At 36.4% G+C, this 13,242-nt stretch overlaps 1 protein-coding gene across 1 annotated transcript; it reads right to left on the reverse strand.

Moving 5' to 3' along the window:
• Window positions 1-785: 785 nt before the first annotated feature.
• Window positions 786-13,034, reverse strand: LOC133332899 (uncharacterized). The gene is made up of 6 exons (XM_061541266.1): window positions 12,294-13,034; window positions 4,111-4,337; window positions 3,673-4,045; window positions 3,383-3,609; window positions 3,134-3,320; window positions 786-866 (listed from the first exon to the last, which is right to left on the reverse strand). The coding sequence occupies exons 1-6, from the start codon at window positions 13,032-13,034 to the stop codon at window positions 786-788; spliced, it is 1,836 nt and encodes a 611-aa protein (XP_061397250.1).
• Window positions 13,035-13,242: the final 208 nt, after the last annotated feature.

The following is a 13,242-nucleotide window of genomic DNA, read 5'->3' on the forward strand; positions in this document are numbered from 1 at the left end:
TGTGACAGCATCAAGTGACGGCTGAAGGGCTTCTCAAACTTTAAACGCGTTTTTCTCTTTTGCGAATGGCGGGCACGATAACTCAAAAACTAATAACCCAATCGACTTCAAATTTTTACACGTTTCTCTGTAAGTGTGTAGCTATCGTATGAACTAGGATAAAGTCAGTCGATGAAGATCTTCCTCATTTTTTGACATGGGTTTTGGTAAAAAATCTGCGATTTTCCAAAAATATTTTTTCAAAGGTCCACCATTTTGTTAATTTTAGAGCGAAGTCAATAATCCTAGTTCATACGAGAGCCAGATATGTACTCTTTCTAACACCGTTGGAATTTTCGGATTCCGATGTTCCAGTGAAGAGTTATAATGCCCGCCATCAAAAATAAGGACTTTTCAAAAAACAACAACAAAAATGTTTTGTAAATTATTTTTCTTCTCTTTTAAATCTTCAATTATATATGTGTAAAGTTACAAACCTTAACAAGCATTGGTATTGATTTACCAGCCCATTGAAAATCTTGAAAAATTTAAATCGAGAATGGGGGGGGGGGGGGGGTTCCCTTAAATGGAAAAAAGTCTCTGCTATGCCCATGAATTACATGTTCAACATATCGCCGATATAATCTATATTAGGACCATGATCGCACAATAATCCGCGTGCGTATTGATGTCGTCCGTTAATTGTGGAATTCCATAAAGGCTCAGGGGCTAAAAAGTTCTAGACCTTTGACGTTATATTTCAGAATTCCATGTACGACTGCATCTCAGAAACCGAAAATAATTTGTTAATTTGTTAATGGCCAATTCAGAGTCGGGTTCAACGCTCCGCCTTGGATTTGGCGTTGTTTTTCCTGTTCAAAACTCACCTATAAATTCATTAAAAATTTAGTTTTCAATATTGGTATATTTGGAAAATGAAATTGGTTTCTTCAAACCATTTGTAATTAAATTACAATGGATAATTCGTTTGGTAATATAAAATACATACATACACATTTAAACTCTCGTATACAAGTCATATATAAAAATAATAAAAAAAAAAAATACTTTAAAATCAGTTCTTAATCATAATACTTTATATAACTTTAGGTTAGGTTTGGTTTTTTCGATTTAAACAAATTCGAAAAGAATCCTGGTTATACCCTTCACCACACTGTGGTACAGGGTATTATGTCTTTGTGCATATGTTTGTAACAGGCAAAAATAATCGAGATAGACCCATGGTTCCTTTTGAGAATATGCATAGAATCACTTTCTGAGTCGATTTACGCATGTCCGTCTGTCCGTCCGTCCGTCCGTCCGTCCGTCCGTCCGTCCGTCTGTCCATGTTAAATTGTAAACAATGTACAGGTCGCATTTATGATCCGAATTGGATGAAATTTGGCATAGGTCACTTATTTGGCCCAAGGACGAACCCTATTGAAATTGGGAAAAATCGGTTCAGATTTAGATATAGCTCCCATATATATATTTAACCGATTTAATGTAAACAGTCCCTATATAACTTTCGATTTGCACGAAATTTAGTACAGCCTAATCATTTAGGTCTAGAATGATGTCTGCCAAGTTTCGTGAAAATCGGTCCAGATTTAGATATAGCTCCCATATATAGTTTCGTCCGATTTCATGTAAATGGTGCCTCAAAGTCCCTATATATCTTTTGATTTGCACGAAATTTGGCATAACGTACTGAATTAAGCCTAGAGTGATGTCTGCCAAGTTTCGTGAAAATCGGTCCAGATTTAGATATAGCTCCCATATATAGTTTCGTCCGATTTCATGTAAATGGTGCCCCAAAGTCTCTATATATCTTTCGATTTGCACGAAATTTGGCATAACGTACTGAATTGAGTCTAGAATAGTGTCTGCCCAGTTTCAAGAAAATCGGTCCAGATTTAGATATAGCTCCCATATATAGTTTCGTCCGATTTCATGTAAATGTTGCCCCAAAGTCCCTATATATCCTTCGATTTGCACGAAATTTGGCATAACGTACTTAATTGGGCCTAGAATGATGTCTGCCAAGTTTCATGAAAATCGGTCCCGATTTAGATATAGCTCACATATATAGTTTCGTCCGATTTAATGTAAATGGGGCCCAAAGTCCCTATATATCTTTCGATTAGCACGAAATTTGGTACAGCCTAATCATTTAGGTCTAGAATGATGTCTGCCAAGCTCCGTGAAAATCGGTCAAGATTTAGATATAGCTACCATATATAGTTTCGTCCGATTTCATGTAAATTGTGACCAAAATCCATATATATCTTTCGATTTGCACGAAATGTGGCATAACGTACTGAATTGAGCCTAGTGTTATGTCTGTCAAGTTTCGTGAAAATCAGTCCAGATTTAGATATAGCTCCCATATATAGTTTTGTCCGATTTCATGTAAATTGTGCACCAACATCCATATATATCTTTCGATTTGCCCGAAATTTTGCACAACGTACTGAATTGAGCCTAGAGTGATGTCTGCCAAGTTTCGATAAAATCGGTCCATATTTCTATATAGCTCCCACATATAGTTTCGTCCGATTTCATGTAAATGGTTCACCAAAGTCGCTATATATCTTTCGATTTGCACGAAATTTGGCATAACGTACTGAATTGAGCCTAGAGTGATGTCTGCCTTGTTTCGTGAAAATCGGTCCAGATTTAGATATAGCTCCATTTTATTATAGATTGATTTTATGTAATTGACGCACCAAGGAACCAATAGGAACAAAACGTTCTAAAGTTAGTATAACCTAACCTGTGACAAGTTTGTTTGAAATCGCTTAATATGTGGATATAGCTTACATATAGTTTTTCGCCCGATATCAAGCAAATTGGGCATCATACTCCTCATGTTAGTCAGATTGACATCAAATTTTGCACAACGTACAAAATTGAGCATAGAATTACGTAGTTGCGTTTTCTAGAAGTACAGACATAGTCAACCGGATGACCTATTTATATTTGTTTGAAGTCGATTTACACACTTTATGGACAAATCTAGGTAGATTCACATTTAGATAAATATCACATATTTTATTTCATCCAATTTCATGTTAATAGTCCTGTTTAATGTACCCATAGTGGTGAAGGGTATCCTAGAGTCGGCCCCGTCCGACTTTACTACTTTCCTTACTGGTTTTTTATTTGTAATGGAATGCTGATTTGTTTCAGATGTTAGTAATGATGAGTTTGCGTTGTCATGCGGTGAACAGTCTTTTTTGATGGTTTTAAAACCACCCAATGGTGGAACTTGAGTTTTATATTGACCCATAACATTGCCGGGTGGATCATAGTTACAAACAATAAATGTCATATTGTCACTGGAAAGGGAAAAAGCAGAAGTTAAATAAAGTAAAATTTGTAATAAATATAATTCCCTTACACTTTGGCCTTTCCCACACCCACTTCTTTGGTGTCGAGCCACACAACTTGCGTGAAATGTCCCGTAGCCGAACTAAAACCTGGCTTATTGAATTTATATTTATTGATTTCATCATACCATGCCTTGACAGCATCCTCAGCTGTTGGATCCCGGTTGATAAGTTGATAAATATTTTCACCATAATCGTTGTTCGGGCGATGATACATGCTGCGTGTTTTTGTCAAGTGCTAAGGAGATAGATAAGTAATATTTTAAATTTTTAGAAAAGTTTCCTGCAAAAAATGACTTACTATGGCCCAATCATTAGCCAAACTGCATAGTTTTCTATTGAGCACCAATGGCTCACAGCCGTGCAAAGCTCTGCGTTTATTGTGTTCCTCAAGGCATTCCAATTCAAATGCGGACCATTTGCCATGTTTGTTGCCAATCACTTTTTTCAAAGCCTGCGAGGTGCTCGGTTTATTATCGTTTTCGGTTTTAGAAGGAACCACATTCGTTGGTCTTCCAGGTTTGGAATCAGGTTCTGTTTTGGATATAGTTATCAATCTTGACGGCTGCGGCTTTGGTTGTCTTCCCTTGGGACGTAGAACATTGTCTTCAAATTTACCCAAAATATTTCCAGGTGGATCATAGTTACAAACAACCCATGTACGATCATTTCTGGAATTTAAGATTAAATGATTAATATTCTTGGAGGAAAATTAATATTACGTTCGATTCCAACTTACTTCTTGACCACTCCCACACCTAGTTGTGTACTCTCTTGCCATACAAGTTGACTGAAATGTCCAGTATTTCCGGAGAAGCCAGGATTTTTGAAATCATAGTATTCCATTTCATCGTACCATGACTGTGTAGCATCCTCAACGCTATATGAGCTTCCAGTGCCGAATGCTAAATTTTCACCAAATTTACACTTTTTACGATGTTTTAATTTATTCTTCTTTGCCAAGTGCTGAAATGGGAAAAAAGAGGAGGGCACTTTTTAGAATGGTATTTAGTTAGTGGCTATATATACAAAAGGTCTGTACATGTTTTTATATTACTGTAAAAAATCTACGTTACTTTGAGATTATATTAAGTAGTTTGTTAAGAAGAAATTTGCTGAAAAATTTGCCTTAACCTTGAGGATATTCTGACTGAAATTTATTTTCACAAGTTGGGAATTGTCGGACTAAAATTATATCTGAAATTGTCCTGAGCAGAGTCAGAAAGAGACTTCTCCGAAGTAGCCTATGAGGTTGCATTTCTATTGGGCTTCGTATCTGAGCCGGAAGGTGGTAGACATCAGTAAATTGGCCTACAATGTACAATATCGAGAAAGAAATAAGGTATTTTCTTCGTGTCACGCCATAATCGAATTTATATACCTTTCAGCTGTCAAGGAAAGACACTAAGAAGATCTGATTCAGTTTGTTGATGTTAATATCAGCTAACTGGTTTTTTCGGAATCGATCGAAATAGTTGTAGTGTAAAAAAATGCGAAGGACGTTATCGCCGATCGCGTATATTCTTTAAAAACACTGTAACAGTGCTACTTAAACATGTGCCTGCGATCGGAAGCATATTGAAAAGTCCAATATTGTTTTTTCTGTTTCTGTGAATTGAATAAACAGTCGCGAAAAGTCAGCGGGTTCAAAAGGATCTTCTGGCCAGACGAGGCGAAGTGTTTTGGCGCCCCCTATAATTAACCCAACTTATGGGTTCCTAGTTTCCTCTCCTAAAGGATGACTCCCTGGGGTGTTATGCGAACTAATGCCCATCAGTTTGTATGGTTAGCAGTTAGCGTTCCGACTGTATTCGAACGGAGCCTCATCGATATCTGGCCGCATCGGTGAGTATTAGGTTTAGTTACATCAAGTTCTTCACAAATCAAGATCTATGGGGTCCCAAACCTTGTTAAACCCCCCAAAAGCCAAGACCAAAACAAATTCCTTTGGTGTGGTTACCTTAGCAATCTTTAGGATTCGGACTCTTCTCACAAATCAATGAGCGTATGTTTCCGCATATTGCAGCGTTCGGCAACCGCAGGAGGGTACGACTTTGCGCCGATCTTGGACGACATAAATGACAATTTGACCCGACAATGAGAATCCCTCTTGAGCCTAATTGAGGAATACGGCAGCTTCCGTCTGAGCCAGGGATGATTAGGAGGAGAATGACCCTCGAATCGACAGGGGACGTCAAAAATGAGAGCTGTGGTATGGGCTCCTCGGAAGCGGTACCCGTCGTTAACAGTGAGTGCAATTTGTTATGGGTTGTGGCTTTTTCTCTTCATATAAAGAAGATCCTTTCTGACATACTTGGCTTTGTTGATACACCAGATGGATCTACGTCTCCTCTTGCAAGTGGTCTATTTGAGACACCCCGTTACAGTCCTCAGGTCGGTAATCTGGCAGAATTAAATGTTGTGCACTGGTGGAGAGTCTTAGAGTCTCTCAGAACAGACGAGGCCAGAATGGCGCCTGTTACCATCAGTCTCGAACTATACACGGTAATATTTCAATTAACATCCACAAACGATGACGACCGATGCCAATGTACCGGACGACTCTTTTGTTTCTTCAAACCCCATTATTCTCAAAGATATCAATGCAAGCCTGGAGAGGTATACGAATCTTCTCCTTCCCCCTTAGTATACCGACTCATCTCTGAGATGACTCGCCTTTAACAGGCGAGGACATACATTTTAGACGCCCTAATCGCACAATCATTTGCGTACGTAATGATCATAATGCAGTCCTTTGGTTGTGAATTTCCGGAAAGGTAGAGGAGAAGTTTCAATCTAGGGGTCAACGTTTTCAGAGTTCCACGAATGACTTGCGTCCGCACATATAATTTACGATCCAACGTGTAAAACTTGACTTGGTTCATTTGACGTCCTCAAAAGGTTTGGGATGGTTGAAGGTATCTGTAATCGAGGTTAATGTTTGGCAATAGTATAGCATTTACGATTGTTTGGGAGCAGGAATGCTTGAAAAGTCTTAGCTACTTGCGAAAAAAGGGCTTGGCTTTAGTAGCGGGCCATCCTGCCCATTTTCCAAGCAACAGGAGGTATTAGGGTGGTATTATTTCATTTCAAGGATTGAATAAATACACACGTTGTTACATTTGAATTAAGACTTACAAAATCGACATTGAGAGCTCAGAAATATTAACTGAGCTGTCAATATATATTAATATAAAATGGGTATATCACAGGATCCCCAGGATGAAGAGATTGGAACGAAATGCTGTGTCCCTGAGAAATAAGTGTAAAATCTTCTGTCCGAATTGGGGCTTTTTGAATGCCCAGGTATAAAGCCGAGCAGAATGTGATGATTTGACCAGGCAAATTGTCTCCAATGAAATTAATGTTATGTCTACCGACATATGAAATCTGCACTTCCACTATGTTATTATACTCATTTATTGCGTCAACATACATACCCAATGATGCTCTCTATAGTTTAGGTATTGAAAATAAAAACCCCTGCGGTTTTACTTTTTTTATTCTCTAACTTGTATATCAAATGATGATTAAGAAAATAAGCATTAAGATTACCAATTCAGCGTTTTTATAAATAAGAATTAATTATTAAATATACGGAAATAAATAAATGTAATTTCAAAATGAATAATGAACTACATTTAATTATTCATGAAATCTTGGTGACAGGAAGATAAATTAATAAGCAACAACATTTGTTTGGGTTTGGGCTTTTATTAAATCTCTGAAATCAATTTGGAGACCCAAAATGTGCCCACAAAAAGAAGGGGTTGTGCAGTTCGCCAACTCATATTTAAAGTGCTACCTGGTTTAATTAAATACGTCATCTGACAGACAGAACAATTTGATACATTTTTATAGGATTTATTTTTATAACCAAGTGGAAGTCAAGTGGCTGGAGTTCAAAGCTAAAACAAATTTCCGAAACATCGTCACTGATGATTTCGCTAGATATATACCTGGTGGACGAATACATAAAGGGTGTCCTGATTTCCCAGCATAAGCAGAGTCGTTGAGCTTCGTTTTTCTAATTCCAGCTATTTAATAGCCGTACAGACTGGTTTTAAGAGAACACCATCGGTGTAAGTTGTTGGAAACATAAAATCTTGAAATTGATTTTAGAAAAATGTGTTCTTATGGACCTTATGAACGAAATATCTGAAATGGTCCCGAAAGAGACCAGTATAGTGATACAAGGATTTAACTAAAGGCTCACTGCGGGTTTATGTCATCCGCTTAAGTCTATAATCTGTTAAAAAAATTGGCACAAGGCAGGTCGACCGACGCCAACACATTAGAACCCAGTTCCATAGACAAGTATTTATACTATTTGATGCACAATTTGAAATATCATTTCGGAAGCATTTCGTTAGACCTGATTTCCCAGCACAAGCAGAATCGATGAGCTTCGTACTTATAATTCCAGCGATCTAATAGCGATAAAGAGTGAATTTCAGATGTTGATCGGCATAAGTTGTTGGAAACCTGAAGTAAATTCTATTGGAATTAATATGAGCAAATCATATCATTCTCGACCTCTGCAAAAATATCCGGAATATATTCTAAAAGACCAGTATAGTGATATAGGGATATAACTTAAGGTTCACGGTGTGTTTTAGTCGTCTACCGAAGTCTCAAACCCTGTGATCTGTTAAAAAGAAATAATGTCCTCAAGTCGGACGACGCCATCACATTGGGCGCCAGTTTCATTCATGATGACATCTCGACGCCTCCGATCCATAGTATGCTAAGTCTGAAAAGTGAGTTTTTCAGTAGAAGCTCTCAAAGTATGGAAGTTTCATATATCATACGGGCCATGCTGAGTACATTTTTGCTTATAACTTTGGTTTGGATTGGATACTTCTTTCTTTAGTTCATGCCACGCGTTGGGACCGGACGGAATTTATATGGAAATGATGTACATTGATACAGGGAGTTTCTTTCATGTAGTCCCTCACAGCGTAAGTCATCCGCGTAAGCCACAATTTCTAGAACGTGTCAACAAGCAAAAAAAGACCATCTAGTCTTCAGACCCCAAGACATTGGGCGCCACCACAAGTTCCACAATCAAGAATGTATACCAGTTGACATAGCGGATTGGTGATGCAGTGAAATGCATAGTAAGAGTTTTGGTGAGGATCATCCAAATCTAGAGAGAAAGAGGTGAGAGCCCCCAGATCAGGAAGCCTGGACTGTTCAGTATTTGTACTGTGAATTATCAAGGTATTTATAGTATCTGTCGGGTAAGAGACGTTGAAAATGTGAATAAGGTAATAAAGACTTCAAAGATGAATGTCGATTTCACTGCTGACTCAGTTATGAATGTCATCTGAAGCGCAAAGATAAGGAACATTTTGGGAACGGACAAAATTTCTATGGTAATGATGTGCAATTGGATGTGAGGAAGTTCTTTACATTGAAACAGGGAGCTCCTTTTAGATAATCCTCTTATCACAATTTATACGATATGTTAAAAAGTAGAACCAAAAACTCATCCGACATTAAAGTGTTGGGCGCCATTTTGCCTAAAATACTAATTCTATAGAACTTTTGGGATACCCTATTGATTATGCTGTGGGATATGTGTACGAGTTCGATGGAGGATTATCCCAAATGCATAGAACCAAAAACTCATGTCGTTCGACGCCAACATGTTCGGCGCCATTTTGCCTAAACTACTAATTCTATAGAGCACTATTGATTATGCTGTGTATTGTCCCAAATGTTTGATCTAGAGAGAGAATTCCTAAAGTATAAGAGAGAGAAAGAACTACAATACGAACAGAATATTTGGTATTTATATTCTGGATCAGCAAGGTATTTCGTTTTTGTAAATAAACAATTTATCACAGGTGCATTTGCACTCATAAGAAAAGTATTCTATGGTGTCAGATAATTGCTATGGGCACGGCTTAATCGTTCACACATTTTGATACTAAATTCATTAGTGTGAGTGTGTGTGTTCTTTATATCATTGAAGAATACACAACAATTGTTGCCATTTTTGTTTTGGAGGGCAGATATATCATTATTTCGGGCAATTGAAACGTGTGTCTGCTGCTAATTGTCCAATGCCAATGAAATATTTATTTGTACATCTACATGGGGTGCCAAAATTATAACGAAAGCTATTTGAATATTGATATGTGGCGATAGCTATATTAGTTTATATATTTATAATCATAATTTGTTTAGTTTTTGGCATATTGATCAGTGTTGATAGCTATATTTGAAATCGATATATTATTCGTCAATGAGGCCTAATAATCGAGTAGCTATGATTTGTTTTTATAATTGTATACATGATTATGGTTTATTAAACATGAGTGTGTTGTCTAATAAAATAAAATTACACAATTTATTTAAAATAAATAATTTCTTGAGGTTTGATTTGATATCAATGACTGGCTGATATAAAAAATGTTGGGAAAATACATGAATGTGCCCTACAGTAGTACTACAGTGGACATTCAGGTAATGTCCCGAACAAAGTGCAAGGGAAATTTTTAACCACCAAAAACTCTATAATCAAAAAAATTCGATTTGCTAAATATTGGTTTTAAAAATGGCAATCACTTTAAGAAATATATATATATATATATATATAACATTTTATACACCAAAGCGGAAGCCAATCAAAGTTTAAAATAAGATTTTCTCGCAACAACCAAATATATTTATTTAATTTTTGTATTAAATATACACGTCTGTCCTTATCAAAGAGTTGCAAGAAATAACTTCCTCCATAGGAATTTACCTCTTTAAGAAATGTGTACACATTCGTTTAAAGGTATGCCTTATTTTTCATCTCATAAACCAAATATCCAAATTTAGGCTTATCTGAACACTTCTTCAAATTACGATAATTAAAAAAATGTTTTGTTTTAACCACAAGAGTGAACCCAAATAAAATTTCAAGATTCTAAGTATATTTGTTAAATAATTGGTGCATGTCCGCATGATGAAGTAACGTAACGGTTATTTTCAAATCCCTGCTTTTTGATTAGATAGTTTTTAAAAAATATGTATTAAAACATGTTTGCTGCAGGGTTAATTAAAAAACCCCGCGCTTAAGTAAAATCGAAATATCTTTAAAATTCCCTAAACAATCATGGGGCTATATTGAACATTTGAAGCAGAAATTTCTTCACCCTTCAAGAGAGCGGAATGTCAAGTTATGTTGAAAATGCTTTAAAAAAATGGCGTCACCATTATACGAGGTTTATATCACTACGTGGACTCATATCGACAATTTTCTGCAAAGATTTTTTCTCCCTCCTCGAACTCTAAATGGAAATTCGACTAAAGCATAAGCAAGAGAAAAAGGCGTTAAGTTCGGACGGTGTAAGCTGCGGGTTCAATATGAAAATTGTCATTGCAGAAAAAATTGTATGACGCTACACCTTAAGCGGGACCAACTTGGATTATATCGTGTAGGAATTACTGAACTTTTAGAGTTATTATTATTTGAGGTGCTATGCCTAATATCGAACTTAAATTTTCCTTTTGTATCACAATACCTTCCTTCACCCTAAATATTAAATCGGTAGTTATTTTTATATTTTTATATAAGGATATATAGGGACTTTGGTATCAAAATTACATTAAATATATGTATGTCCTATATCTAAATCTGGACCTATTTTAACGAAACTTAACATAAATCATTGTAGACTTAATTCACTATGCTATGCAAAATTTCGTGCAAGTCGAAGGATATATAGGTAATTTGATGCACAATTTACCTTAAATCGGACGAAAATATGTGTGTGAGCTATACATAAATCTTAACATATTTTCACGAAACTTAACATGCATTATTCTACGTTATACCAAATTTCGTGCAAATCGAATGATATATAGGACTTTGGTTCACCATTACATTAAATCGGACCCATACATCGCATGCATCATTTTAGACCTTATTCAGTACGCTGATCCAAATTTCGTGCAAATCGAAAGACATATAGGTACTTTGGTGCACCATTTATGGGAGCTACATCTAAATCTGAACCGATTTTCACCAATTTCAATAGGGTTCGTCCTTGGGCCAAATAAATGAGCTGTACCAAATTGCGTACAATTCGGATTATAAATGTAATCTGTACTTTGAGCTTTACTTTTAACATCAACAGACGGACGGAAAAAAATCCACGCTTATTGGTCGAATATATCTTCGAAAAATATACTTTAAAAATCCACGCTTAATGATCGAATATGTCGTCGAAAAATATTCTTTAAAAATCCACGCTTAATGATCGAATATGTCGTCGAAAAATATTCTTTAAAAATCCACGCTTAATGATCGAATATGTCGTCGAAAAATATTCTTTAAAAAATCCACGCTTAATGATCGAATATGTCGTCGAAAAATATTCTTTAAAAAATCCACGCTTAATGATCGGATATGTCTTCGAAAAATATTCTTTAAAACATCCACGCTTAATGATCGGATATGTCTTCGAAAAATATTCTTTAAAAAAATCCACGCTAAATGATCGGATATGTCTTCGAAAAATATCCTTTAAAAAAATCCACGCTAAATGATCGGATATGTCTTCGAAAAATATCCTTTAAAAAAATCCACGCTTAATGATCGGATATGTCTTCGAAAAATATTCTTTAAAAAATCCACGCTTAATGATCGGATATGTCTTCGAAAAATATTCTTTAAAAAATTCACGCTTAATGATCGGATATGTCTTCGAAAAATATTCTTTAAAAGATTTATGATTAATGGTCGGATAGGCATTGAAAAATATTTTTTAAAAATCAACTCTTATCTTCGGATATGGCTTGAAAAAATATTCTTCAAAAATCCACAATTAATGGTCGGATATGCCTTGAAACATATTTTTTTTAATTCCACGGTTTTTAGGTATTCAAAAAATGTTGGAGGTATATTTTCCGAATTTTACTTACTTTAGCCCATTCCATGGCATAATCACACATCTGTTTATTTAATGTCAGCGGCTTAACGCCGTGCAGTGCCCGCAGCCGATTGTGCTCAACCAAACAACGTTGTTCGAAATTATACAAATCCTCCTCATTTCCTTCACCTTCATTTGTATTCCGTTGCTTTGGCCTGCGATCCAAAATGGATTTTAGATTAAAACGTTTACGTTTTGGAGTATTCACAGGTATGGGAGTCACTGTTGAACGATACACACGTTCATTGTTGCTCGTCTCGCCACCGCCACCGCCTCCGACTTCGACAACTTCGATCTTTGGTGTTGTATTTATCACATTTGTGGAATAGATAGTTTTGACCACGGTAACAGTATTACCACTTTTCTTAACTTTGGTTTTGACAATTGGCGATGAGGATGAGGTGGATTCGGTGGTATTCGCAGGTTGTAGCAGGGGTATATCGGGAGTCTTTGGTCTTGAGATTTCAAATGTGCGCCGAAGCTGAGCTCCGGTCTGCACTTGATTTACGACACGTGTGGTCTTTGTCACCGTTATGGTATTTCCGCTTTTTCTGGTTTTCACCTTTGTTTGGGTCAAAGGTGCCGTTACATTGTTGTTGGGTGTTCGCAAATCCTCTTGGGAATCTATACGTAATGGTGACAATTCCAGGGTACATTGCATTGGTTGGCCATATTGTTGTTGTTCCCCATCGGCGGCATCACTTTGTTTTGAAACACAAGAAAAACAACCCATTTTGGTTGTATTTCCCTTCCTCTCTCTCCCTTTATAGGAGTAACGGAAGCTATACGAACGTGACTTTTTCAATTGTTTGAATATTTATTTAATTAATTAATTTCGTTCGAGAGAGATGATGTTCGTTGTTGTTGTTGCTATTATTTTTCGTTCATTTTCGCTGGAGACCGGCACGAATTTTATTTATTTTTTTGTGTTCGCTCTACGG

This window comes from Musca vetustissima, unplaced genomic scaffold (genome assembly GCF_032173495.1).
Source record: "Musca vetustissima isolate MV318-11 ecotype Yass unplaced genomic scaffold, APGP_CSIRO_Mvet_v1 utg53063, whole genome shotgun sequence".
In the NCBI taxonomy this organism is placed as follows: domain Eukaryota; kingdom Metazoa; phylum Arthropoda; class Insecta; order Diptera; family Muscidae; genus Musca; species Musca vetustissima.